Source organism: Fukomys damarensis, unplaced genomic scaffold (genome assembly GCF_012274545.1).
Source record: "Fukomys damarensis isolate Sample0158 unplaced genomic scaffold, DMR_v1.0_HiC HiC_scaffold_10, whole genome shotgun sequence".
NCBI classification, from domain to species: Eukaryota; Metazoa; Chordata; class Mammalia; order Rodentia; family Bathyergidae; genus Fukomys; species Fukomys damarensis.
In genome coordinates, this window is record NW_022900922.1 from 33,818,279 (window position 1) to 33,844,863 (window position 26,585).

Consider the following 26,585-nt stretch of genomic DNA (forward strand, 5'->3'; position numbering starts at 1 on the left):
TGGTACCAGGGATCGAACTCAGGTCCTTGTGCTTGTGAGGCAGGCAGCAGAAACACTGAGCTAAATCCCCAGCCCCTGATAGCTTTGATCTTTTTGGCATTATTAATTTGAAGGATTATTTTTATGTTATCTCCCAGCTTTACTTAAATGTTAAATTCTCTAGGGGCAGAAACAGAAATGTATAAGTTAGTGGACCGGGGCAGGGAGGATGCACTCTAAAAAGACTTGGCTTGATCTGGTTTGATCTGGTTTGGTTTGGTTTCCCTGAAGGAATCAAGGATACTGATAGTGAAGAAAGCTTATTGCAAGGCAGGGCCATTTCACAAAGCCTGAAACCTGAAAGAGAAGGGAACTTTGGATTTTATCCACTGCTGGGTTTTTGCAGAGAAGGGGGCACAATGCATCATCATATAAATTTTAACCATTAACCTCATTAACCCCATGCATACGCCAAATCCAAAGAGGGGACAAGGTGTTCCTAGGGGAAGAGCTTCACACCCTAAAAACCATTCAGGTGTTGGTGAGCTCCTAGAGGCCCTGATTCAGGACACTGTGGCTGAGAGCCAGGGACCTGAGATGCTGTATAACCAACCTACTGGGGGTGTGATGGGCAGAGCCATGGTCCCTAGACAGTGGCTGAGGGAAGCAAAGAGCACCTGAGAGAAGCAAGGGATAGGAAAAGAAGGGGGAGTAGAGGGGGTAAAGGAGATAACTGTCGGAAAATACCGAGTTGAAGTGTTACACAGGAGACTGTGGGGGAAATAGTCCAATAAATGCTATAGAGCAGGAGCTGGCAAGGGGTTGATGCACTGAAAGCCCAAAACCCACAATGACTCAGAGGTGCACAATTATCTAGAACACATCTTCCCAACTCCAGGAAAATGCAAGAATCCCTTCTCAGTCTCTGCCCTGGGTGGGCTCGCAGTTGTCAGCCTCTCGAGGTTGCATCTTTGGATGAATGAACCAGGCACAGGGTGAAACCATGTGAGAGACAAGTTAAGAGGATGCGACTTTCTGTCTTCTACTTAGAGGCAGGAAGAGGGTAGAGGCCAGCACAAAGCACTAACAACAGTAACTATGATTCATTAAGCACAGTCTTAGTGAGCACCTCTCTTCTATGATCTTATTTAAAATTCGTTACCATCCTATGAGGTAACCTTTGTCTTGCAGAGGCCTGGAAAGCATAGTTCCATGTTGCACAGTGCTCAAAATATGGGCTTTGGACCCCAACTATCTAAATACAAAGCCTGCTTTCTCAACATAATACCTATGGAACACTGGCCAAATCACTGGACCTCCCTAAGATTCTGTTCTCCCATCTGTGTGACACGGGGGATGGAAATATTCACTTTATAGAGTTCTTGTGGTATTGAGTGAGCCCACAATATCTAACACCTGAGTCACAGTAATGCCAGTGTATGCGGGCTGATGTTATTACTGCAATTACATCTGCTCGTAAGGGACTGGCCCACAATCATCCACCTTGTCAGGGAAGGAGAAAGCTTCCAGAACAGGTCATTCTGACTCAGAAGTATATGCAGGTGACCATGAGGCTACACTGCTGTCACATTGGAGCCCCCACAGGAAGCAGAGGTGGTGACTTGTGACAAAAGGGCTTGAGTGGTGCAAGGGTGGATAGGTCACATGAGCTGAAGTGGAGAGGAGCATCCAGAATTATGGACGTCAAAGTAGCAATGATCCTCAATGAGTAGAAAACACTCAACCAATAGAGATAGGTGGAGAGGCCATGACAGATGCCAGAAAAAACATGAGCAAGGGCAGGAGAAGTGGACAGCAAGTGTAGGGAGCAGCAGGAAGTCCACTTCAGCAGAAGAGATTGGTAGCTGCACATGAGTGAGTGGTAACCCCAGCAAGGTGGCTTCAGGCCACTTTGAAGAGGGTCTAAACTTCGTGGATAAGTGCTTCGTGATTGACTCTGTGGACAAAGAGGTTTCTATAAAGATTTCGGAGAGTGGCCATGATGAGCTTGTCAATTCTGCCCTCCCAAGAACTCTCCCTTCCTTCTCTTCAAATCCTTTGCCCAAAGTATTGTCCTCTGCAGTCTCCAGCTCAGTGTTGGAACTGGAGTTGCCTTGAAGCTAGAATTCAGTCCCTCTTTTCTAACTCCCATTTTTTTGGGGGGGGTCAAGCAAATATAGTATGAACTAGAGCAGTATTGGCCCACCTATCCGAAGCCATGGCATGTCTAGAAAAACACTCAGGTCTGTGGCTACCTGTTCTTCCATCCTCATGGACTTCATTTGACCTCCATTCATCCCATGGCAATGAAGATTGTATTTGAGTTAAATCTGTTCCCAGTTAACTATTCCCAGCACCTACTGTGCATGAGTCGTGGTCTGCGATCCTCATATGGAAAATGGCAGGGGTAGACAGTCATTAAAATTTAATGAGCACACATCTCTTTTCCTGTGCTATCAAAATACTTTGATGAGAAAAGTATATTTTACTAAAAGCAGACGTGGAATTTTCTCTGTCTTCCCATGTGTCAATTGCTTTAAGTTAGAGGAAGCCTCATCACCACTTTAATTTCAGTGAACAATTGTTTTGTGGGGAGGACGGGGGTCACAGAGGAAGCCAGCTGGTCTCCAGACAGTAGATGGGTTTGCCTGGGCTCTGTGGTTTGTAATGTAGGAAGAGCAATCTGATAGGTCTCTCCCAGTCCCAGGTAGTTGTGAAGGTTTTGTGGCTTCCATGTCTTCATGAAGATCAACTGCAGTGGAAAACCCAGGATGCTTACCACCAGCCCCCACCACCAGAAGCAGAAAGCCACAGGGGTTGAAGGACAAGCAAGTGTCAGGCCTCCTATTTGGGGCCCTAGCTGCACAGCTTTGGGCTAACAACTTAACCACTTCATATGCAAAATGGGGTCCATATAATAGGTTACACAGAAGGGGCCACTGTCCACCCCATACCCCCAAAGAGGACACAGAGAACTTTCTCTGGGAAGCTCCCTTCCAGGCTACCACTGATACCTGGGTGGACTGTGCCCATCTGGGCTGGGAGAAAGTAGGGGACCAAGTCAACCATTCGCCACTCCCCTATACCTATACCTTTTATACCCCCAGTATAAAATGGGCTCCCTTTTCTACCTGACCCCGGTGTACCATGGCTCAGTCCAACATGCAGATCTCTTTTGACTGTAGACATAGCACAGTTTGCCACAACAAGGGTCCTAATGTTTTATTCCAGTTGGAGGCTTTCCTTAGATGACTGTGATTTTTATTAAGGTTAAGCATGAAATCCTCTTAGTGTCCCCTCCATGCATGTCCTCAGAGTAAGGCAGGGAGGGGCACTTAGTTAGGTGCTGATGCCCTGCTCCTCCAACATCCCGATTCATGCAACTTCATCTAGGGGACAAATTAAAATCAGGGAATAATTCGGGATGCAGTCAATGTCCTGTAGCGCTGGACAGCAACTAGGTAAATTGTGACACGTAGCCATAGTTTCATTTTGCTCTGTAGGAGCCTAAATATCCCCAGCTTTTCATCAAAGTAGAATATGAAAACAAAGACTGTGTTTCAATCATCGCTAAGCCCTATTTTCTTTTTGTCTTAGTCAGCTTCCCATTGCTGTGACAAATACCTAGATAATCGACTTAAAGGAGGAAAGGCTTATTTTGGCTCATGATTGCAGAGATTTCAGGCCAGGGTTGCTTTCTCAGCCTTGATGCTTTGGCCTTGTAGCAGTGTGGTGTCTCTTGGCAGGAACACGTGGCAGAAGAAGCTGCTCACCTCATAGCGGCAGGGAAGAGAAGAGAAGACAGGAAGCTGGGCCCCAGTGTCGCTTTCAAGGCCGCATGCCCAGTGAACTAACCCCCCGCCACAAGGCCCACCCCTAAATACTCCACCACCTCCCAGTAGCACCACAGGCTGGAGACCAAGCCTTCAGCCGCAGGCATTTGAGCGACATTTAAGACCTAAACCACAACATTGTCTGTGTGTGCAAATAGGCACGTGTCTCTCTCAGCTTCCCTGTGCTCTCAGCGACTTTGTCTCAGTAACCAGGTCTCAACCCTGCCCTGCCCTTCAGCAGGGGCCAGGAGCAGGGGACCTGGGAGAGGAGTCAGCTTCTCCACTCCTTGTGGTTCTCTTCTCCATGCCTGGAAAATGAAATGCTCGTCACTCCCATCGGGGTGCCCAGGAGTGAGGAGGATCTCACAATCATCCAAGCAGTATGTCCTCCCTTTAACCTCAGATTCAAAAACCGCTAGCAAGTTTCACGTGCTCTGCCATCTGAATATTATATTAAATCATCCCCAAACTTCACAGGAAATTGAAGCCCAAAGAGATCAAGCCACTTGCCCCTGTTCAGAACCTGAGGCCAGCTTGATTTTTCCTTGGCCTCACCTGGAAGAGCATTGCTCTGCGTGCATGTGTGCGTATGTGTATGTGTGTGTGTGCGTGCGTGCATGTGTGTGTGTGTGTGTGAATATCTGTATCCCCAGTGTTGCCCCAGGCCATCTGCAGAGGAAATAAAAGATGTCTGGTTGTGAGGTCCTGCCACAAGGGACATTGAGCAGGCGAAGCCTGATTTCCCTGGGAACCCCAGGCAAGGCACCTGCAGCCACAGGTTTAGGTGCGGAGGGAGGTGATTCTGCCCATCCACTGTCACAGCCACAGGATCAGACAACAGCGTGCTTGGTCAGCCAGGAGGGCACAGGCAGCCCCATCCGAGCGTGGCACCCCTGCCACCCTGAGGTGTGCATTCCCATCTGTCCCCTCAGCACAGCTCTGCAACCTTGTGCACTGGAGAAGTAAAATGAGACCTCAGTGGTAACTGGGATATCTAAAGCATAACTTGCTCTACGAATTTCTAGTTTATTATTTTTTTAATCTTAAAAAAATTACACACAAAGAAAAACATCTAAAACAACCAATCCCATCTACTTGTCATGTAGTTACACTATGTTTGGGCCACTGACTATCTTTTAAAAATGAAATCTCTATCTTTACCCTAAATAGAAAATGCTATTATCATCACGTAATACGTATCAAGGCCCCAAGGCCACCTTGTCACATTTCACTGCTGCAGAGGCATCTAATTCTTTCCCCATAAAGTCAAAAAGAAAGAAGAGAGTGCTGTATGTGTTTTCAAATTTAGTTCAGGGTCAACTTATAATCATTGCCCTCAATGGATGGTTTAGAGAAAACATGAAAGGTATCACTGCAAATGATTCTTCAGTGGATTTCAGAAAATACAGAAGCTATTCCCACAGAAAGAGGAAGTTGCTATTTTTATCTCTCATCTGTCAGAGATCACAGTATAGGTAAAGTTTAAAGATAAATGTTTTAGAGTCAGAAAGACCTAGATTTATATCCAGGTTGGCTCTGCCAACTTCCTGGCTCTGAAAGCATCTTATTTATCTTGTAAATTTCACTTTCACACCAACAGAACGGGTGGTCAGAATGTCTACCTTCAAGCCCCCAGAGCATGCAGATTAAATAAGATAATGTAAGTCAAATGATGAACAGAAAGTCTGCTTTGCTAAGTAACGCTCACTGAAGCCAAGTTATTATTAAGCAGAGTCAGTATAGGGAGGATATGGCCATGCAGTGACCTGGTGTCTGGTGAAGTCTCATTCATTCTATTTACTAACGGTGTGTCTTAGTCACTTTCCTTGGTCCTGGGACAAAATAGCCAACACCCACAATTTAAAGAGGAGAGGTTTGTTTTTGGCTCATGTTTCAGTCCGTGGTCATCTGGTGCAAAGGCAGAAACAGCATAACAGAGGAAACAGAGGAAACAGCATAACATGTTCACTGCACGGTGGCCAGGAAGCAGAGAGAAAAGGGAGGAGCTGTCGGACAGACAGAGAAACCCTGCCAGGACACAACCGCAGGGAGCCACCTCTTCTACCTGGCCCCACCTCCTCACAGCAAGTCAGCTGTGAGTGCATCAGAGGATGAACCCACAGGTGCTTATGGCACCCCTGTGACCCAACCACCTTCCAGTAGCACCACTTCTGAGCACATGAGACTTGGGGGGACACACTGGATCTAAACCACATTGCTGTGTGAACTCAAGCGGGTTACTTAGCTTCTCTGAGCCTCAGTTTCCCCCTCTGCAAAATGAAGACCCATAGTATCTATTTCATAGGGCTGTGATGAGTAAACAGATATTTCCACAATGAGAGCAACATTCTAAATCTGCACTGTCCAACTGTCCAATACTCTATCCATCAGTTTCTTTTTTAATTCATTAATTTTATTGGTACATTTAAGGTATACAGTGTAATGACATTCATCATTAGAAATTTGCACCTTTACATAATCCATCTTGGTTCTTATTTTTTCCCCATTCTCCTGCCCTCCCTTCAATCCCTCCACCCCTCCCTATTTACAAAGACTTTGTTTCCATTTTTTTCATTTGCTCATGGGAATGGAATAAATATGAGTTCCATGAGTCTCTTGAGATGTGACCAGTGGCACTAAAGAACTGAATTTCAGAGTTTTGTTTAATTTTAATTCTAAACTTAAATAACTAGATGTGAACGGTGGCTGCCATGTTGGCCAGCAGTCTTGAAAGCTTCCTGGCTGTGGTAAAACGTAGCACCGTTTAGGAAAGGCTGGCCCATGTGTTAGCTAGAAGCAGTGCAGGGGCTGGAGTTGGTCAGCAGGGTTTACAGATGAGCGATGGCTTATTACCAGCAGCAACGGCAGGATGAGTAGGAAGGGAAAAATTCAATTTCCAGTCACATGTGGAAGACATGATTGAGAGTTCTTGAAATAAGGGCTGGTAGGTGAATCTCATAAATTGTGTGACTCACATCACCAACTCAATTCATTCTTACTCTTTCTCAAACTTTTTCCTTCCCTTCAGTTTTGGCATTAAATATAGTTATGCATTTTGCAAAGCATATACTTAGTGGAAGATAGCTTGTAATTTCCTAAAAAGTAATTCCTTCTCCAAAAAGTGTATGCATATCTGTGGTGTGTGTGGGGACCTATGTGTGTGTGTTAGTGACTTTCTTGTTAAGCCAAGAATCAGAGTCGCTCTTCATTATCCTGAAATAGCATAAAAGACAAGAATTCTGTGTGTCAATATTGGCGAGGGACCTTGAACTTGGAAAAGAAGCATATGTCTGGTTGATTTTTAAAGCAATATATTTTAAGTGGTATGTTTAAAAATTCAGGCCCATCAAATGCACAGAAAAGCAGTCAGTATCACCAAGTATGATACAAACTTTGTTCTTTTCTCCAGTCCACGTAAGAGGCCTGCTTCTGGAAAGGGAATACACATGAAAGTTTCTTCTTGATCTTACCTTCTCTGGATTGTCTAAAATCTCTCTTTATTTATGGTTTTATGAGAGCAAGAAACTCAGAAATATAGTTATACTGATAGGCAATTATTTTCCCCAGAATTAAAAAAAGAGGGAGCTCTGCAGATTCCTGGAGAAATCAGGGAAAGCAGGCCTTGTCTCCCACTATGACCATTGTTCTCGTAGCACCGCACATCACCTTCATCAACATGTGAAGTGAAACCTGTGTGAAGGCTCCATTTTCCTCAAAGGAAATGGGAGAAATACCTCCGCTTAAATTTCCCAAGCAAAGCCAGGTGTGATGCAGGAAATTGAAAGTTTAGCCCCAGCCTGCATAACTTAGCAACTTAGCAAGACCCTGTCTTAAAAAATGAAGAAAGGGCTGGGGTTGTAGCTCAGTGTGAAGGCCATGGGTTTAATTCCCAGTGCTTAAAAAAAATCTGAGCAGAAATGGTGATATTGGGCAGGGTTTTATGGTTGGGTTGGTTTGAGTTTCTAGGATTCAATATCTCAGGTACAGGAGACAAATGTCAGCAAAGGGACACCAAGTCTCTGTTCACTGCTGAAGAAACACAGCACAACTGGTGAAGAGACCCTCTTCTCCCCTGTGCATCTCTCGCCAGCTCCGCCAGGCTCCACAGGAAGTCTGAGCAGTACTGATACACCTAAGCCTTCAGCCAGAGACATCTGAAAACAGGCCGAATAGGGCTGGCCCATGAAATTGCTCAAGAAGACATGGTCTGATCACAGGCACACCTGACACCTACCATGAAGACCCAAACACCTGGGCCTTTCAAACACAGTTTGAGTATCCCTAACCCAAAAATCCAAAAGCCAAACTATCTGAGTTGCTGAAAAAGTCTTGGATGTTAGAATATTTCATGTTAGGGATACTTAACTCATAAAATCTGTGGAAATATCCAGAAATCTGTAAACTCCAAACTCTAAACTTCTGCTCCCAAGCATTTCAGGTATGGGATACTCCACCTGCACCATATGTCCCCTTGTCACATTCATAAGTGACCTGAAAGGGTAGACTTTGCTTTCTGTAGTATAGAAATCTGCCTGAGGAGCAGGTCTGCTGGCATGGGAAGGTTCCTAGTCAGGAGTTCCTGGGTTTAGGATACCTTGGATAAACTTCATGGGTCTGTAATAAATTCCCTAAAGCCCATAGTGTACATATCTTATGTGTGCTGCTGTGTATATCTGTGTGGAACAGGCTTAGTGGAGGTTACTGATTTATTTTAATGGGTTTATGTGCCATGGAGAAGGCGCATGGCTCTGAAGCAGTAACTTCTCCAGAAAGAATCAAAGTCACCATACCAAGAATTTTTACCAACAGCTTCTCTGGAGCAACCTCATTCTCTCCAGTCTAGAGAGCTTTTGTAAATGTTACCTTTATTTTGTACATTTTTTTAAAAATTCAAAAGGTTTTTGAAAAAAATTAATGTGGAAAAATGTACTGGACACACTAGAAAATTAAACCAAAGGCATCATGTAACTTACAGTATTCTGGTGCACATTTACACTTCCAGTGTTTAAATTAACCTAGTCCGATTGCTAGGCTGAAAGTGACAAATTCCCACTATCATCCGTGTGTTTTATCTCCAGCAGTTGTTTTTAACTAGGGAGCAATTTTGCTGCCTGAGGGATAGCTGGCTGTTGGTGGAGATACTTTGGGTCATGTGTTTCATATGAGGGGTGCCGTTGGCCAGGGATGCTGCTAAAAATCCTTCACATCAAAGATGTACCCAGCCCAACATGTCACTCATGCCAAGACTCAGAAACCCCAGTCCAGACCTTGATGACTGGCTCTGTCACAACCTTCAAATAAGGTGAATCCATCCATACTCAAGATCCCCAACAGCCATCAAAATAACTTCTAGCTCACATTCTGCCATGTTCCTTAGCTAACCTGCCTCCTCTCCTGGTGAACCTTGTTTATTCTCTATCTTGCCATGTGGCTCCAAACCCACCACTGCACCCACTTTTTGAAAAGCGCCCTTACTGTCAACTGTCATTCTGGATCTCCCAACACAACGGTTTGGGTGGTCTTGTTATCGCTGATTCGTTTGCTTTTCCAGCTCTTCTGGGCTTAGGGTCCTGGGTTCCAAATCCTAGCTCTCTAGTTCAACAGACTGGAACTTGAGGCCCCTCCTAATCAGTGGCTATAGAATCTCAGGCAAGATATTTATTTCTCTGAACTATGATTTTCTTTTCTATATAAAGAAATGCCAGCCTCAACGGTCCTGCCCCAAAACTCCTTCTCCTCCTCAAGGGAATAGCTATCATTGTATTAACATCTTGGTTATAAGTCCCTAATAACTGGTTCAGATCCTGCCCTCCATTCATAAGGCTTGTGTGAGAACATATGTAAGCCATATATTCTCAACTTGTCCTTAGTACTCAACAGGGCACTTAAGGGAGGTCACTAGCCAAACAATGACAGCAGAAGTCACATGTGTCCAGGAGAGGCACTCATTATCAACAGGTGCTGAAATTAGAAAAAAAGTTCAAAACACTTGGAATTGGATTTAGTATGGTTATATAATAAAACATGAAATCTTTTACTTTCAGTTACAATCTAGAAATTGTTAAACAAAGAATGATCACAAATGTTTACCAGAGTTCAAAGTATCTCTCACAGACAATGCACAACCTAATACCACATGCTCTGGTGAACCACATGTAACCAAGCTCAAATGTCAAGGTGGGACATTAGTCATGTACAAGTGTTAAGCTACTCATGACCTTGAACCTATGCACCTGTTATATGTAAAATATTTAAGAAAAGATTGTGTATCTCTTAAATTAGCCACAATCTCCCATTAAAGTAAACAAATTACCGGCTCCATCCCCTGAGATTCTAATTCAATGGTCTCGAGGGGTTGGAGACTTTTGTAGTTTGAAACATTCCCACTGCTCAAAGCCCTCCCTGAACTCCCTAACACATAATACATGCTCTCCACATGTGGATATACCCAGCTGCCTATCCACCGCCCCCCAGGAGAGGGGGACATAAATGGAATAAACATGGGGAATTGGTGGAAATTTTCACTTTCCCCATTGACAAACACTAATTACAAACTGTGACTTGAAGAGTAAAGCCATAAAATTTCATTCTTGACTGTAGAGTCTGTAAGGAAACGTGCTCTTCTCTGGGAAATGCCCTTTCTCTTCACCTCTATTCATAGGAAAGTCTCATTTTCATGTGGGTCCTCCTCTACTCTGCACTGGCTAAAGAAATAAGGTATAATAATGGCTGTGTTGCTGCATAGAAAACTCAAGCAACCGGTAAATCCCATTTTAAACAGTTCATCTACCTTAAATATTTATTAGGCACTGGGTTGCTATTGGAGTTAAAAGTGGACTGATATATAAGGTAAATAAACCAAAACTGCCCAGGGCATTGCTACTCTAAAAACAGTCATGTGCTATGAGGCACTGAGCCTTCATGTTGCACCTGCAGGCTGCTTTGTGTGCATTCTTAGTTCACCCCTTTCTTAGGAGGGAAGAAATATTATCATCATTATCATCATTGTGTTCTCAAGTGACATATACAGAGCCAGCCATTTGACACAAATAGACCAATAAACAAACAAGTCCTACAGCTACCTGGCTATTCTCCAGTGCATTGAGTTTGTGTTGGGGAGGAATAAAGCTCCATCTCTGTGACACAAAGTCAACACATGACAAGGGATAATGTAGCAATGATAATAATTGATGATAATGATGGCAGTGATGATGGTGATGATGGTGATGATGGTGATGATGATGGTAGCATTCTACAAGTTTGCTCTGTGTGAATGGCAGTCTAGTTTTAGAAGAAAACCAAGTGTCAGAAAGTCTGAATGAGTCACCCAAGGCTCCATCACCAGTGTCAGCATTGATGTGAACCCCTGATTTTCTTATATGGTGCTTTCCAAATACCTGATACTTGAGAGTCGTGGTGGATGAACTCACCCACAGTAGCCACAGCCCCTCCTAGACTCCGACCCTCCTGAACTTAGATGTCATGGCTGCAGATGAAAAGTCTCTTGTCCTCATCTTTCAGCTCAACATGAGGATGCTCTGCTTCCTTAGATATCTTTCTGAAGTTTCCAGAAGGAAGACAGCAAAGCTCCCAGGAGCGTCTTTGGCCTCTTGAACTCGGGAATCCCTAACACTATGGTAGGAAATTTGCAAAGTTTTCCAGAAGCAGAGTTCACTCGGCTACTCTCACCAAGGATGTCTGCTGTTACACCAAACCCACCTCCTGCAGACAGAGAGAAGCCAGGGGCCACAGCTATTAACCTGAGCTCTAATTAGGGTGGTTTCATAATGAGGAAGAGACTGTGATTCTAATTAGTAATTTTCCATCTTTTTCTCAGTAGGTATTCCCTAGTCAAAGCAATATGCTCTCCTCTCACACTGGTCACATTGCCAAAACATAAATGCAATATGGAGCTTCAGTGGAAATGAAAATGGCTAAGAAGCCAGGGAAGCAGAACAAGGTTTATTTGCCGCTTATGTTCTGTGTTATTTGCCCCCTTGCCTGTTTCTCAGGTCCGAGGAGCTGCAATGGTTGGTTCTGACATGGTTGTCACTGTAGAGTTTACCAATCCCTTAAAAGAAACTCTACAAAACGTCTGGATATACCTAGATGGTCCTGGTCTATTAAAACCCAAAAGGAAAATGTTCCGGTAAGTGAAATGAAATCCAGGGGGAAAATGTCCAAGAAGCTGCAACTTCTTGTGGACTGTATTCGTGGGGCATGGGGTAAAAATGGGGTTGGTTCAACCAGCACTTGAATCCTTAAACCCATCCCCATGAGACAGATAACAATTGGCATCTCCTTTCCATAGCTGAGAAATTTAGGATTTCAGAGGGCAGTTGGTTTGTTCTCCATGTTACACAGTTTACAAAGGTAGAACTAAAATTCAGACATGAGGTTGCTAATTCCTCAACCCAAGTTTCAGTCACTTTCATACACGACCTTCTCATGTATCAACTCTCCAGTGTCCTTGACCTCGATGTGTCTGTGCAGTGTTGGAGATGATGCTCAAAGAAACCCTTTAAATAGGCTCTCTCTTCCCAGCTTTACCTCTTGGATTTTGCCAACCAATCGCTGTCTGCAACTGTTGCTTTTATTTTCTATTCTTTACTTGAGCCTGGAAGGTCCCAGAACTTGTTTCCATTGAAGCCTTGTAGTATTAGGAATGTCCTCAGCCTCTTCCAAACCTAGCACCATCAGATTATGCCCTCCAGGTCTATTTCTGTGATGTCTGTTGACAAAGACTACTGTCCAACAGGAGAGCCCAAATCCATGGTCAGGTAGCTGTAATTGTAGGAAAACAGATCTTCTTTATATTTTTATCCTAGTGGTGAACCTAATTTTGTTATCTGAATTGGCACAAAATAAAGCCCATCTGTCTTCTGCCTGATGGCTTGAAAATGTTTGCAGACAGCTGTGTCATCTTCCTTGAGTCTTCCCTACTTGGGACCAAATTCCTGCCCCAGCTTCGTCTTTCTCGCCTCTAATGCGATGTCACTCCCTCTCTCTCCCACACACTCCAGTTTTTCAGAGCCCGCTCAAAGTGTGACATCCAGAATGGAGCCCAATCTTTGAGGCTTATTACTTTCATTCCTACTACAAATAAGTCCCTGTCAGCATCAATCAACCCAGCTCATTTCCTGTGGGGTGACCTTCTATGGTACAGGAAAGGAAGTGGAGGGCTTTGGAAACTGCTTTATGGCCAGTCATGTAGGGACTGCTCCAATGCCCCTTATAGAAATGAGCTGTAGGACAAGTGTAAGACCTCACCCTCTCTAGGTCAGCTGTATTCCCCACAGAGGACTGCATTTCTTCCAAACTATAGGACTCACAACTTCTGTGTCCTGTCACCTAGGGGACACCTTATTGCAGATGAAATATGCAGCAGAGAAAATAATTTAAGTGTTTTTCTTAGAATGCATGCACAAGACATTGCTGTGCTAATAGGAATGCTGCAGAAAAATAAGAATTGAGTTAGAAATCAACCCCAGCTAGAGGAAGAGGTCAGTAACAATAGCCCAGCTTTTGTCAGAAACGACAGCCTCACACACCCATTCTCACAGCCTCCCACTCAAATCAGATGCAAGGAATGCTAAGGCGAAGTGAAGCACGCTTCTTCTCCCAAACAGCCCTGCAGTATACAATTTATCCTTCTGAAACAGCAGCCCCACGAGCTGTGTCTGAGGGTACCAGGACCTCACGCTGCCTTTGCTGTGCCAGGAATCCCACCTTGATCAAGGCCAGCACAACTGTTGAGGTTTGGGTGAGCGTCTCCACAGGTCTGTCTGTGAAAACTCGGCAACACTTGGAGCTGCTGCGCACTGTGGATGTCCGCTTGAAGGGGATTATGGTGCTCTCTTTCTCTCTCTCTCTTCCCTCTCCCCACCGCCCAGTGTAGGACTCAGATAGGATCAGTCTCAAGCTGCTTTGCTCATTGTTAATGTCTGACATCGGGTTGTCAAAGCAGAGTGAAGCAGGGAAAGAATGGGTAAAGCCGGTCCCTACATGGACACAAAGAACACATCCTTCCCGACTGCCAGCAGTGCTACTAGTACTTACTGCCAACGCACAGGTCTGTGGCAGATAGGTGCACGACAGGAAGCTAGGTGCTCTGTCTTCATTGCGGGCTGCTACAGTAGAAACACCATAGATGGGGTACTTTTAAACTCCAGTCTTTATTACTCACAGTTCTGGAACTTGGGAAGCCCAAGGTCAAGGACCCACCCACGCGGCTCCTCATAAGGACTCTCTTCATGGCTTATGGACTGTCATCTCCTCCCCGTGTCCTCACACGATAGACTGAGGTAGTAAGCAAGCCTTCTGGTGTCTGTGTCTAAGGACACTAATTGCACTGCAAGGACCCCACCCTTATGACGTGATCTAAGTTAATGACCTTTCAAAACTCCTTCTCTAGACACCATCACACTGTGGGGCAGGGATTCAACACAGGAATTTTTTTAATAGCAAAACATTTTGTACATTTTAGGCGTACACTCTGATAACACTCATTGGGGGAACTGAACTGACATTTGTACATGGTACCTCCCATCTCTTTCCCCACCCCCTCCCTGCAAACCCCCTCCCCTCCCCTATGCACAAAACTTTTGTTCATTTTTCCTTCCTTCTCTAGACACCATCACACTGTGGGGCAGGGATTCAACACAGGAATTTTTTTAATAGCAAAACATTTTGTACATTTTAGGCGTACACTCTGATAACACTCATTGGGGGAACTGAACTGACATTTGTACATGGTACCTCCCATCTCTTTCCCCACCCCCTCCCTGCAAACCCCCTCCCCTCCCCTATGTACAAAACTTTTGTTTCCATTTTTCCTTCAGTTTTCTCTTCGTTTTCTTGTTCCTTCCTTCCTTTCTCCCTCCCTCTTCCTTTGTCCCCCTTCACATCTGAACATTTTTCTTCCCATTTCCCAATACCTATTATCCTTATTTCCACTTTCAGTTTCTCACATCAGAGAGTATTTTGGGAAGACACAAATGTTCAATAGATAGTAGTCCTCGATGTCTTGTGCGAACTCACATCTAGGGTGGAATCTCCTCCAGGCAAGGGAAACTGTATTTTTCAGATATAATCTGAAACTGGTGGTGGGAAGGGGGCAGTGTGACATAAAAACATTTGTTATCTGGGCGGGCTTGGGGCTTTGGAGCAAGCACCTTTCTCTTGTTTCCTCCCAACTCTGGCACACAGCAGAGCCCCGAGCCAACCAGAGCCCACTTCCATATGGTCAGGTAATTGGAAGCATTTCACTTTTTATTCTGTGTTGCTGAGATCTGATTTGAAAGTGCCAGATCCATGGACTTCCAGAAAGAGCAATTGCATAGACCCAAAATCCTTTATAAGACTGGTGGACACATATCTTAGTCAGGGAATTACCAGCCCCATCCTTCCACTCATGCCTTTTGCCAGAGTGAAATCTAAAAGGTAGGGGGTCTCAAGCCTAGTGTAGAGGACCTGAAAGGCAGGATCTGGTGAGCAGGGAATTGGAAACAGGAACAAAGAAGGGAATGCTGTGTTTCAGTCGCTGCTCAGGACGTAAACTAGCTCTACCCTGGGATGGTTGACCTCCTTGCTCTTCCCCTCAGGGCCTCCCACCTGCCCCAGATGCTCAGAGTTTCTGTTCCCACAGACCATTGGCTTTTGCCTTTCTTCACTTGGTACTTTCAGAACATCAAATAATTCATCTTCCAGATTCATTTTTCTTTTTTAAAAAAATGATCAGGTTCTGGGAGTTATTTCAAGAAAAAAAAATGGCACCAACTTTATGGTTTGTGCATATACTTTAAGCTTCTCAAGGAGGGCAGAAGCTAAGAGCTGGACACACAGAGGACAAGCCATGGGTAGTTGCAGGTATTACAATGATAATCCCATTTGACTGCGAGGATAAATGGCCACTGTGTCCTGACGGCTCAGCACATTACTGAGGACCATTTCTCACAGCATCCACCCCCAGGAAATAAGATCGTTCCCAAATTATGCCACTTACCACACTGAGCAAATGATTTCTCCCTCTCTTTCTAGTGTATATTTATCTGTCGGCAAAACAGAAAGCATGTGTATCTTAGCGTCTGCATATGTTCTCCTGTTCACACCATTATGCAGCTGGCTTTATGAGCAAGCATAATGATAAGGTTTCCATTTGCATTTCTAAGACTGCGTCTCTGTGTGAGGTGGCCACCTACATCACAGCCCAGGACAGGTCACTGAGCAGGACAACTGTCTCACAATGAGTCTGACGGATCACGTGGGAAACCAGAGGGAGAGAATGAATGAATCTGGCTGAAAGGAGCACATTCTTTAAACTGATACTCATATTGAATCAATCCCTGTAAATTAAGGACAAAGGATTGTCTTTCTACATAGAGGCAGGAGGAAATTCTCTAAGTTATTTTGCTGAGAGTGTAGGCAGAGAAAGCAATCACCACCAAGGGGGAAGTGAAAGTGGTAATAATGAGAACAGCAACAAGGTTTTCACATTTCTTGGCACTTGCTGTGGTCCTAAGTACAAATATTAACTCACCTGTCCTTCTTCTCACCCTGTGCAATAGATGCCCTCCTTTCATAGGTGAGGAAAACAATGGCAAGGTTAATGTTTTTCCAACTTTGAGTCATAAAGTGAATTTACATGGTTTGAAAAAATATACACATTTTAAAGGTATATATAATGTGGTTTTTATTTAACTGAGTAAAATAATTTATAAACCACATTTACAAAGAACCAAGCTAAGAAAAGCCACTAAGAAATATCAAATTAATCTAGACATTTTAGATTGTCAATGTCAATGTCATGGAAAGATCTCTGCAGAGCAATAGATTCTGTTTCCAATTCACTGGCCACAGAGAGAAGAAGAAGGGAATTTCTCATTTAGAGGATAGAGTTCTAAGATTTTTATCCCACTGCAGCTAGAAAGAACATTATTTTATCGACACTAGAAGTAGTCCTGGGTTTCTAACTTTACAAAGGAGAGATTGAGTGTAGGTCTGTGACCTCATATTTTCCCCACCTTTTATCTCTGTTTAAAGCAATGCTGTGTGGCCTCGGCCCCCCAAGGCAAAAGAGGGCTCAGGGGCTGAAACCCCTTCATCACTCCAGACTTTGACAGTTCTGCCTTCTTAGCAGCTCCTGCCACTGCCATCCCAGTGCAAAGCTGGTGTTGTCCACTAGTTCATTCCATGGTATCTAGGAGGAAAAGCCTTACCCAGGCTGAGCCCAGAATTTCTTGATACATGTTCCTCTCCTCAGAGCACAGGTCCCCTCTTCAAGTTCCCCAGCATGTCTTGGAGACATTTCCACTACCCCATTCTGACCCCAGTCCTTCCCACAGGACTAGGAACTACAAAGCATGAAGATACTCAAAATCAGGTGGTAGCAGGCAGGGTCATGGTCCAGATGTTGGAGCTGGAAACAAGGTCAGTAGGGGTTGGTAACAGCTGCTTAGAATGGGGGCCTCAGCAAAAGCAGCATGAGGATTCAGGTCAGACTCAAATGCCAGGAGGGAGCTAGAGGCAAAAGATCATTCATGTAGACAAGCATACTGTGGAGGGCTTGGCTCAACCTAGAGTTTGGTTGGCTCATAGCTGGAGGGGATTGAGCCCCGCTCTTCAGATCTTCTGGAAGGGCAGCAGATGCATCCAGGTAGAAAGCACCATGGCCAGGGAGACTGTTAGTGATGCACTCTGCAGCGCCTCCTACAAGGCCCTGTTTGGTTACTAATTGCTGAATAAGGCAACAAAGCTCTTCAGTCCAACCAAGAGAAAAAGTGCGAGTAGCCCAGGCAGGGATCTTCCATGCTTTCTGATGCAGTGGGATGGGCCAACTTCTCCTCTCTTTTCCATCCTTTCAGTGAAATTCATTCCAACTCCACCGTGCAATGGGAAGAAGTGTGTCGGCCTTGGGTCTCTGGCCCTCGGAAGTTGATAGCCAGCATGACCAGTGATTCCTTGAGACACGTGTATGGTGAGCTGGACTTGGAGATTCAAAGACGGCCTTCTGCGTAAAGACACAGGAGACTGAGACAGACCCGGGCACTTGGCCTCTTGTAGTGTTGGCTGAGGAAATTCTAATGTAAAAATTGTTAGCTTGTTGCTTTAACTGGATGAAGACCCAGATGGAGTGGGGAGGGCCCCAGAGCACGGATACCATGCATTTCCAAAGTACTTCCAAATCCAGACTATCCAGTGTGGAAGTTAGTTTTGCATCACTCCACCTTCCAAAGGATTCTGAGAATTGGCTTTAATTAAGTTCTAATTAAGCTCTCATTGCTCATAAGAGTAAAAGTCATCATTTTTCATTGCAAATGGCTGCTACCCCAAATATGACAGAGGGCTTCCCTTAGCAAGGGCATATGCTCCATACCTGGCCTCATGTAAAACTTCTTATTCCCTGCTCAGCCTTTTGGGGGTAACATATCCCCCTGAAGGGACAAGAGTATATGATTTTGTCTTCAGAATTCTATTCCCCTTTCTTGGAAGCAGGTTCCTCCCTCCTCCCTCCATGTTAGAATATTTGTCCCAGGAATTGAAGACATCATTTTTCTTCTTGGCAAAGCCGGGGAAAGGTTGTTCATCTTGCACCTGCAGCCTAGCAGCTTCCTGCCAAATTCCACAGCTTCACCTTGTAAGAAGATGCAGCCTCATATGAACAAATTGCATTTGTGGGAAACTTAATCACTTAGGAGGAGAAAAGAAAGCAGGTGCAATACTCAGATCTACTAAATAATGGAGTTTTTATGGTGTATTTTATAGGTGTCACACAGTGGCTTGATCAGCAGGAATCAATATTCTTGACTTTAACCCTTTCTGGGGTGCAGGAATGGAAAGTGATGAGGCTCATTTGGGATGGGAAGCATGAGAAATTAGTCACCTTAATTAGTGGGTACCCTTCCTCTGCGTCTCTGGAATCATCTCCTTTGCTCAGTGACACCAGTGCAGGTCTCTTTTACAGCTAGAATAAGCCTGACAGGTTGGAAAAGCTGGCAGACTTAGTGACCGGACTTGTAGACAAGGAAGCAGCTGCCTATTCCCTCTGTGCCTTCATATTGCCTAAAAAGAGCCTGCACCTTGACCTGCAGGTGCCGAAAGGTACCATGGACCCAGCCTTGCCAATAGCCAGTGCTAGTTCTGACCCAGGAACAAATGATGCCCTGGGCCTTTGTGTTATGCTCTAAGGCTCCAACAGGCAAAGCTACCGGTGTTTATGTGTAAGGTGGATATATGGTCAGAATTTCCCATTGAGAAGCCTAGGTGTGATTCGGTCAGTAGACTATGACTGACAAAAACACAGTGGGAAAGAGGTTGGGGGAGTCAGGATGAATGCTCCAGTCTATGTAGCTGCATTTCTAAGCCTTTGAGACTTTTGCCGCACCTTCAGTGCTAACCCAGGAGAGTTAATGAGTCCCCTCTATCAGCACATCACAGTGATACAGATCTCTCAGCATGCGCCAAGCTTTTCAATACCACATTTTAAAATGAGATGTATTTTACTAGGCCGTTAAACTGCTTAGCTTAATATGTTATTAATGAGAATGTGATAAACGCTTAAAATAAAGTTAATCCGATTACATTTGCATCTGCATGGGAGTAAATGCTGTTGATTTTCAGAGCATCACACAGCCAACCACAGTGCTTGAGAAACCATTCTCTTGGCAGTGAGCAACCCACCCTGGATAGGAAGATGGACCTGTGTCCTTTAAGGAAAAATAATACTGATGAGTACTGATGTCATCATTAGCTTTCCTCAACTCCTGTCTGCATTTTATTAACTATATTTACTGGAGGAAGCAATTTGCATATTTAGCATAAAAACCAGCTTCCAGACACCAAAACATCTCCAAGAACATTTTCCCAAGAAGGACCGGGTGACCCGTCAGGGTGAATCAGGGCACTGGAGAGCCAGCGGGGGAAGGATCAACATGAACACCTGCTGTGGACTTACAGCAGGGAGGGAAAACATGTAGCCAGGGCACATAGGAGACCCTGTGTCCATGGCAGACCTCGCCGAGTAATAACAACCCAGACAAAGCCTCAGAGCCCTCCCAGCTCCGCGGAGCAACCACCGACTGACTTGGAGTCGGTTTGGCCCTGAACTTAGGACGGGTACATTGCTATTAACGACAGTGTGATAGATGAGTCCAATAAAGTTACTGGTATTATGGTTGCTTCTGCACGGGAGTGAACTCTGGCTGTTACCTGATTCGGCACACACGTCCTATCTGCCTTACATAGACCTTTTCCCTGCGACAGCTGTGATTCTTCAGTGTACGCTGATGCGGCTGCACTCTGGATCTGGAGCCGTCCCCCTGACGTCCCCTGCACGGCACTACCGGGAGGGCCCTGAGGAGGAGGGGCCCCGTACCTGGTCATCCAGTTACGGGAGCGAAGCCCCCGAAGACAATGACGACGTTTTCACTTCTTGGCCACGAGGATAGTGGTCTCACTCTGTCCTGTGCCCCGCACGGCATACTGCCACGGGCTCAGAAGTACTGAGTTCAGTCAGCCAAGGGCTGACACCTCCAAAACACGAGCCAAAAAAAACCTTTTCTCTTTACAGATTGATTATCTCCAGTATTTGTTCCAGTAACAGAAAGCTGACTTTACATGCCTTGGCTTTAAAAATGATATTTTAGTAATGGTGCTAAGAAGTAAGCCCCAGCTAGCAGCAGAGATGGTGAGTTCTAGTGTCTGCCTCTGCTAAGTGCTTATTGAACGCATCCATATTTGTGTTTGGAGCTTCACGTAAAAAGAGAAGTAACAATACTCGTTTCCACGAGCTTCTCCCAGGGAATTTATAAAGTCGATCTTTAAACAGCACATGCAAAACAGACAGATACATAGACAGACAGATACTGTATCTTTTCCAATAACCTCACCTCATCAACTTTGTGAAAGAAGTACCCGTAAGTGCTTAACGAAGAACCCAATAAGGGCTAGGAAGCCTCATATCATTGGAAATCAAACCAGGGTGGGAGTGTGTAGTAAAAGCAAACTCTCTTTTTAGAGTAGCATTTGTCATATGCTCTTTAATCTCGTCTCCTTGAAGTTTTAGGAATGCTGACTTAAGACCAACTCAAAAATCTTTGAAGAGCTGCAGAATAATAACAAATAAAAATGTGTACCTGTTTATTAGAAGGATGTGGGGAAATGGACTCAACACTAGACTCCTTGGCAATCAAAAATCACAAAACCCCAGGCAGAAGGTCATTTTTAAATTAACATTCCTCCTGTGTTACTATAAACCATTCATCCATTCAGTTTTCTGCCATTCAGCCATCCCCGCTCCTCTTCAGCCAAACATCCAGTGTTCCCGTTGTCTACCCATCCTTTTTTCTAACCATCCATCCATGCGTGCTTCAGGCATCATTCTTGAGCTTGTGGATTTGGTTGTGAAAAGTCCATGGCCCCTTCCCAGAAGCAGGAGAGAATGAAGATGTAGAAGCAGATAAAGCACATTATGATAGGCACGATAATAGGGGCGTGCCCAGAGCACTGAGGACACCTAGAAAACTCTTCTCCTGTGTCTCCAAGAACAAATGAGGAAAGGGCTAAATTGAGCCTTGAGTGAAGAAGAGAGGATGAGCTGGAGACTGATAGGGAAGAATTTGCGTATGACCTAGGAGGAAGAGTAAGTTTGGCCCCAGTTAGCTTGGTGAGGAGGTGAGTGTGCAGCCGGCAGAGGTGGGGCCAGAAACAAAGGTACTGGCTGGAATTGCAAAGTTCTCAGAGTCCCAATTTGTTATTTCTGAGCTCTATTGCAAAGTACAGCTGGTAGAGGGTCTAAGCAAGGAATTGGGTAGAGAACTAAAAACTATGAGTGGATCAAGGAGGAACAGGGCCTAGAGAGATGAAGTGGAAGGCCCAACTCAAGTGAGGGCGGTGTGAGGCTTGGGGTGTAGCCACAGTGGGGTTCAGTAATGGAAATGAGATGCTCCAGGGCCCAAGTGGGAAACGTACAAGTGAGACAGTCCAAGTCAAACACGGATGAAAGTATGTGACGCACAAGCTCTAGCAGCTAAAATTGGGGCAGCCAAGTAATCACTGTGGCCAGGGACCACTGAGGACTCAGTATATTGTGCCTAAGGTTATGGTCACTTCTACCTACAAGTAATGGTCTCCAACTTGGAGCCTCCAAGACCCCCAAACACTTCTGGAGACAAATGTGTCTTATTCTCAGCACCTTAACACATTCACACTTAGTTTTACTTTTGTGAGCCCCTACATAAGAATAAAAGCATACCCAAAACAGAAATGTTAATGGATCTGCAAGAAATTATTTTATAAAGATGCAGCCGGGTATGGTGGTACATGCCTGTAATCCCAGCACTTGGGAGGCAGAGGCAGGAGGATCACTGCAAGTTTGAGTCCAGCCTGAGTGACACAGCAAGATCCTGTCTCAAAAAATCAAATAAATCAATCAATATTTTAAAAATTAAAAAGTTGCATTAGGAAAAGAAACAAGAAAATGACTCTTACCTCAACTTCCAAGAATTAATCTAAGCCTTTTCTAGCTCTCAAGACAATGGTCATTTTTAAAAGATGCTCAGTAAACTTTCTGCCGATACAATTTACAGACTCCCATTAATTTTTATGGTAATCACCATTTTAAGACTTAAGTGATTATCTAAGCAATGTTTCATCAGCCTGAAACTAACATAAGGCATCCTGATGAGTATTTTCTAATAGTAAACTGAATCCCTAAACTCAAAGAGGGTTCTTTTCTCTCTGATTTGAGCAAATTTAGACAGTGGGGAAGAATAGCATGAAAAAAATTAGTCAGATTGAGAAGGTGTTATCTCAATGAGGCAGATTTGAAATGATTATGAAACTGTGACTCCTTCTACTGAGAGATGAGCCTGTAATCCCTTTCCTCCTCTTGATTCTGGGCAGCTCCATGGCTGCTTTGATCTATGGGATATGATGTAAACAATCCTGCCTATTCTAAGGCCCCCATGTTGGGAAAATGGCAGCTTCTACTTTGTATCTCTGGAGCTTCTCTTTATGAAAGCCTCCAGCTTCTGGGTAAAAGCATCACTGGTCTCAGATGGCCATTCTGGAAAAGCCCACATGGGGTCCAACCACATTAGCTAAGCTCAGCCTTCCACCTCCACTGCCAAAGTACCAGACGCAGTGATGAAGCCACCTAGTGCCCTCCAGACCAGAACTCCCACAGCGGCATCCACTAAGGAACCTCATTTGATGCCACTTTAGACAGAAAGCCATCCTAGAAAGACATGCACAGATTCCTACTCCTCCATCAAATGATGAGAAATAATAGCTGTTTTAAGTCACCAGATTTGACACATTCTGTAGTGCAGTAAGACATCTGCACAACATATAAACCTAACAACCTTAGGAAATGAGATAATGCTTTTTTTTTTTTTTTTTTTTTTTTTTGGCTCTAAGTAAATGCTCGATGCTTGGGACTTCGTCTCTTCTTTCTGAAGAATACATATTGATAGATGTGTATTTCCTTGTTCCTCAGTAGCCTCCATCTATTTTGAGAAACCAAATTTTCCAAGTGTAATAGTGTCAATAATACCAGTTCCTTATAACTCTTTCTGTTCATCTATGGCTTTCTGGCTTTCTGCCACCCTCATCTCTGGCAAGATTTGGTGCTATGCCTTGAGGGACAAACTGAAGAGGAGAGAGAGGCACAATCACAAGAGATGACAGCCCTCCTTCCCCAAAGCCTAGGAAAGGGGACCTTCAGACTTCTACCGCCCAGTGAATCCTGCAACCCAGCTCCAGCAGGAGTGAAGCGACCCACGGGCCAGCCAGTCCAGTGGTACAGCCACATTCCATTCTGTTTCTCCTGGAATATTCAAAAATGTCTGGACACAGATTAAACTGCTTTAGCTCTAACCTTGTGAAACAGAATAAAGTGACTTATTTTTAACATTAGTTACACATGCCGAATGTCATTTATCCAAAATGCTTGGAACTTTCCCAGAAGTATGTCAAATTTCAGACTTTGTCAGATTTGGGAATATTCCTATTTATCTAAAAAGGTATCCGAGGGATAGAACCCAAGGCTACACATAAAATTCATTTATGTTTCACATATACCTTATATGCGTAGTATGAAGGTCATTTTGTATAGTAGTTTAAATAGTTTGGAGCATAAAATGGAATTCAGGGGCTGTGCTTTGTTTCCTTTTGGGTGCTAAGGATCAAATCCAGGCCCTTGTACATGCAAAGTGCAGGCTTACCATTGAATTACATCCCCAGCCCCATAAAGAAAAGCCTCATGTTGTGCAATTTTCCATTTTTGGTATAATGGGGAAAAAACTATTTCTGATTTTTGCAGCATTTTGGTTTTGAATTTTTGGATTTGGGATGCTCCACCTGTACCTAAACCCAACAATTACAGCCCCTGGCAAAAGAAGCCAAGCTGCGGCCTGACCCCAGGAGATCCTGGTAAGGCCGACTCGGAAACGAGGCATAGAGGTCCGAAGCCAGTCACTCTTCTGCTACAGTTGAGCACAGAGACATCAGAGCAGTGCGGGCTCCTGGAAAGTATTTAGCACTCATGACTGGCCACGCTTAGTCAACCTAAGCCAGCTGCCCTCCTGCCCGGCCTCTACCTATCAGGCCTTCATGCCTCAAGTGGAGCCCTGGTGTCTGCACAGCCTCTCTTAGAGCCTCTACCTGAAGCAATTTGTGATTGCCCTGAAGGTCCTCTCTCTGCCAGGTCCGCCCTCTTCCTGCTCAGATCAGCTCTGCAAGCCTGCAAGGGGAGTGCTTCAGCCCACCACACTGCCCCCTCTTGCACAGATGCTAGTCTTAACCTCAGTGGAGGGCTGGTTTGTCGTGAACCATAACCCTCAATGTGGATTCTGAGTGTCTTCCTGACCACGGTGACACCTTTGTGCTCTTACACTCAGGGATGTTTTCTCATTTTCTTATCTTCTGCGGTATCTGGTGCATGCCCCTGTGGCTGTTAATATCCATACTTCGTATTTGGACCTCCTACCTCATGGGGACATTCAGATGACAAGGCCACGTCCCCAAGCATTTGCCACCCACACACAGCCCATTGAAGAGAAAGTGCCCAGGGTGGAGGCATGTGATTGCCAAACTTGCTTCTTGCTACTTTACTTTTATTATAGACACAGGCTGAGCTCATGAAAATTGTTCTTTTGTCTTAGCTATAACCATGAACTTGAAAATTATAGCTACAATAAAGGAATCTGCCTTTTATGCTGATCATTACAGAGAGATGCTGGGCATCGTTGGTAATATTCCAATTAACTTTATCGAGTACACAAAGCTAGAAACCCCCATAGATCAACAAAATATTACTATGACATGAAATTGAATAATAAGCCTAATACAATAAAACACCTCTCTATTGTGGAAAGCAATAGGTTTCAGTGATATCTTTGCTAGCAGTGTTATCCAGAAAATGAAGGCCATTATCCATGAAATTTAAGCTTTAAAAATCCAGGCTCACTTAAATAACCTACATATTGGAAACATAATGTAAAACTGTTAGACTTTGATATTTTTTCCTTAATCCTGGCTATTTTTTAAAAAGTCTAGTTTAAGGACAACCCTGGCTCCTAATGCTTCATTCTGTTAATGCTTAGTAAACACGAAGTAGTAATATACAATGAAGTACTGGCTTTATCTTGCCTTCTGAGACTTAGTACTCCAAAAAATTAAGTATTCCAAAGATCACCTTCTCGGTAGTAGTAGTAGTAGTAGTAGTAGAATTAGCAATAAAGTGTGCCACTGAAATACCATGGAATCTTTGGTCCTGTGCTGAACTGAGACTTGACAAAGAATCCTGCTGAAATAATGAGATACAAGATTGACCTTGGACACTACTGGTAAAGCATAAACCCCCTTGGAAAACGATTTGGCATTATCTACTAAGTAAGAACACAGAATAAACTAGTCACTCCACTCCTAGGAATATGTTTTAAAACTATAATAGAACGGACAAATAAAATGTGGTATATCTGTACAATTAACATGGGGGCAATTAAAATAAATATGCACACTAGAAGAAATACAAATCTATAAGACACATACGGTATAAAATATTATAATACAAAAGAACTGCCACCTAAAATAGAAAAGGAAGCCAGACATTAAAAAGTACATACTGTGGGATGGTTCTATTCATTTAGTGACAGAAAATAGGGAAAAGTGATCTATAAAGTTCAGTCAGGGCAGTGGTTACTCCTGGAGGAGGACAGTGTCTAAACAGACATCAGAGAGCTCCTAGGATATGGACACTGTTCTGTCTTGGAACGGGGTGTCACGAAACCTCATCAAAATACACATCGATGGTCATTTTCTTCATTGATACTTGTGGTCAGAACTGCAGAAGTGGTTTAGCAGTGTCTTCTGGCTCAAGAGTTCCCAGGAGGCTGCCATCAAAGCCGGCTGGGGCTGTGTTCTCATCTGCAGGCTGGGCTGGGAGATGGCCTGCTGCGTGCCCCCCCCCCCCGATCCTGGGTAGCTGTTGGCTGGGGGCCTCTCTGGTTGCTTGTCATGCAGATTTGTCCACAAGCCAGCTCTCAGCTTGGCAGCTGTCTTTCAGCACAGTGAAAAAGCTAGAGAGCAAGACGAGGGAAGCAAAATAGAAGCCAAATTCTTCGTGTTATCTAATTTCAGAAGTGATGTCCTGTCACTGTTGTCACACCTCAGGATCTAGGGTGGTTTTTCAGTGCTTGGGATTGAACCCAGTGTCCTCATGCTGAGCTACATCCTCAACACACACACCCTTTTTTTTTTTTTTTTTTTTTTTTT

At 44.3% G+C, this 26,585-nt stretch overlaps 1 protein-coding gene across 2 annotated transcripts in view; it reads left to right on the forward strand.

Moving 5' to 3' along the window:
• Positions 1-18,873, forward strand: part of F13a1 (coagulation factor XIII A chain) — a 149,402-nt gene extending 130,529 nt beyond the window's left edge. The window contains exons 14-15 of one of the 2 annotated variants that reach the window (XM_010622800.3): positions 11,825-11,961; positions 17,675-18,873. In XM_010622800.3, coding sequence (XP_010621102.1) covers positions 11,825-11,961; positions 17,675-17,828 — 291 coding nt within the window. In that variant the 3' untranslated portion in view covers positions 17,829-18,873. Of the gene's footprint in view, positions 1-7,902; positions 7,967-11,824; positions 11,962-17,674 lie in introns of those variants that run through there. The other variant, XM_033761934.1, reaches the window with a different exon arrangement.
• The last annotated feature ends 7,712 nt before the right edge of the window (positions 18,874-26,585 follow it).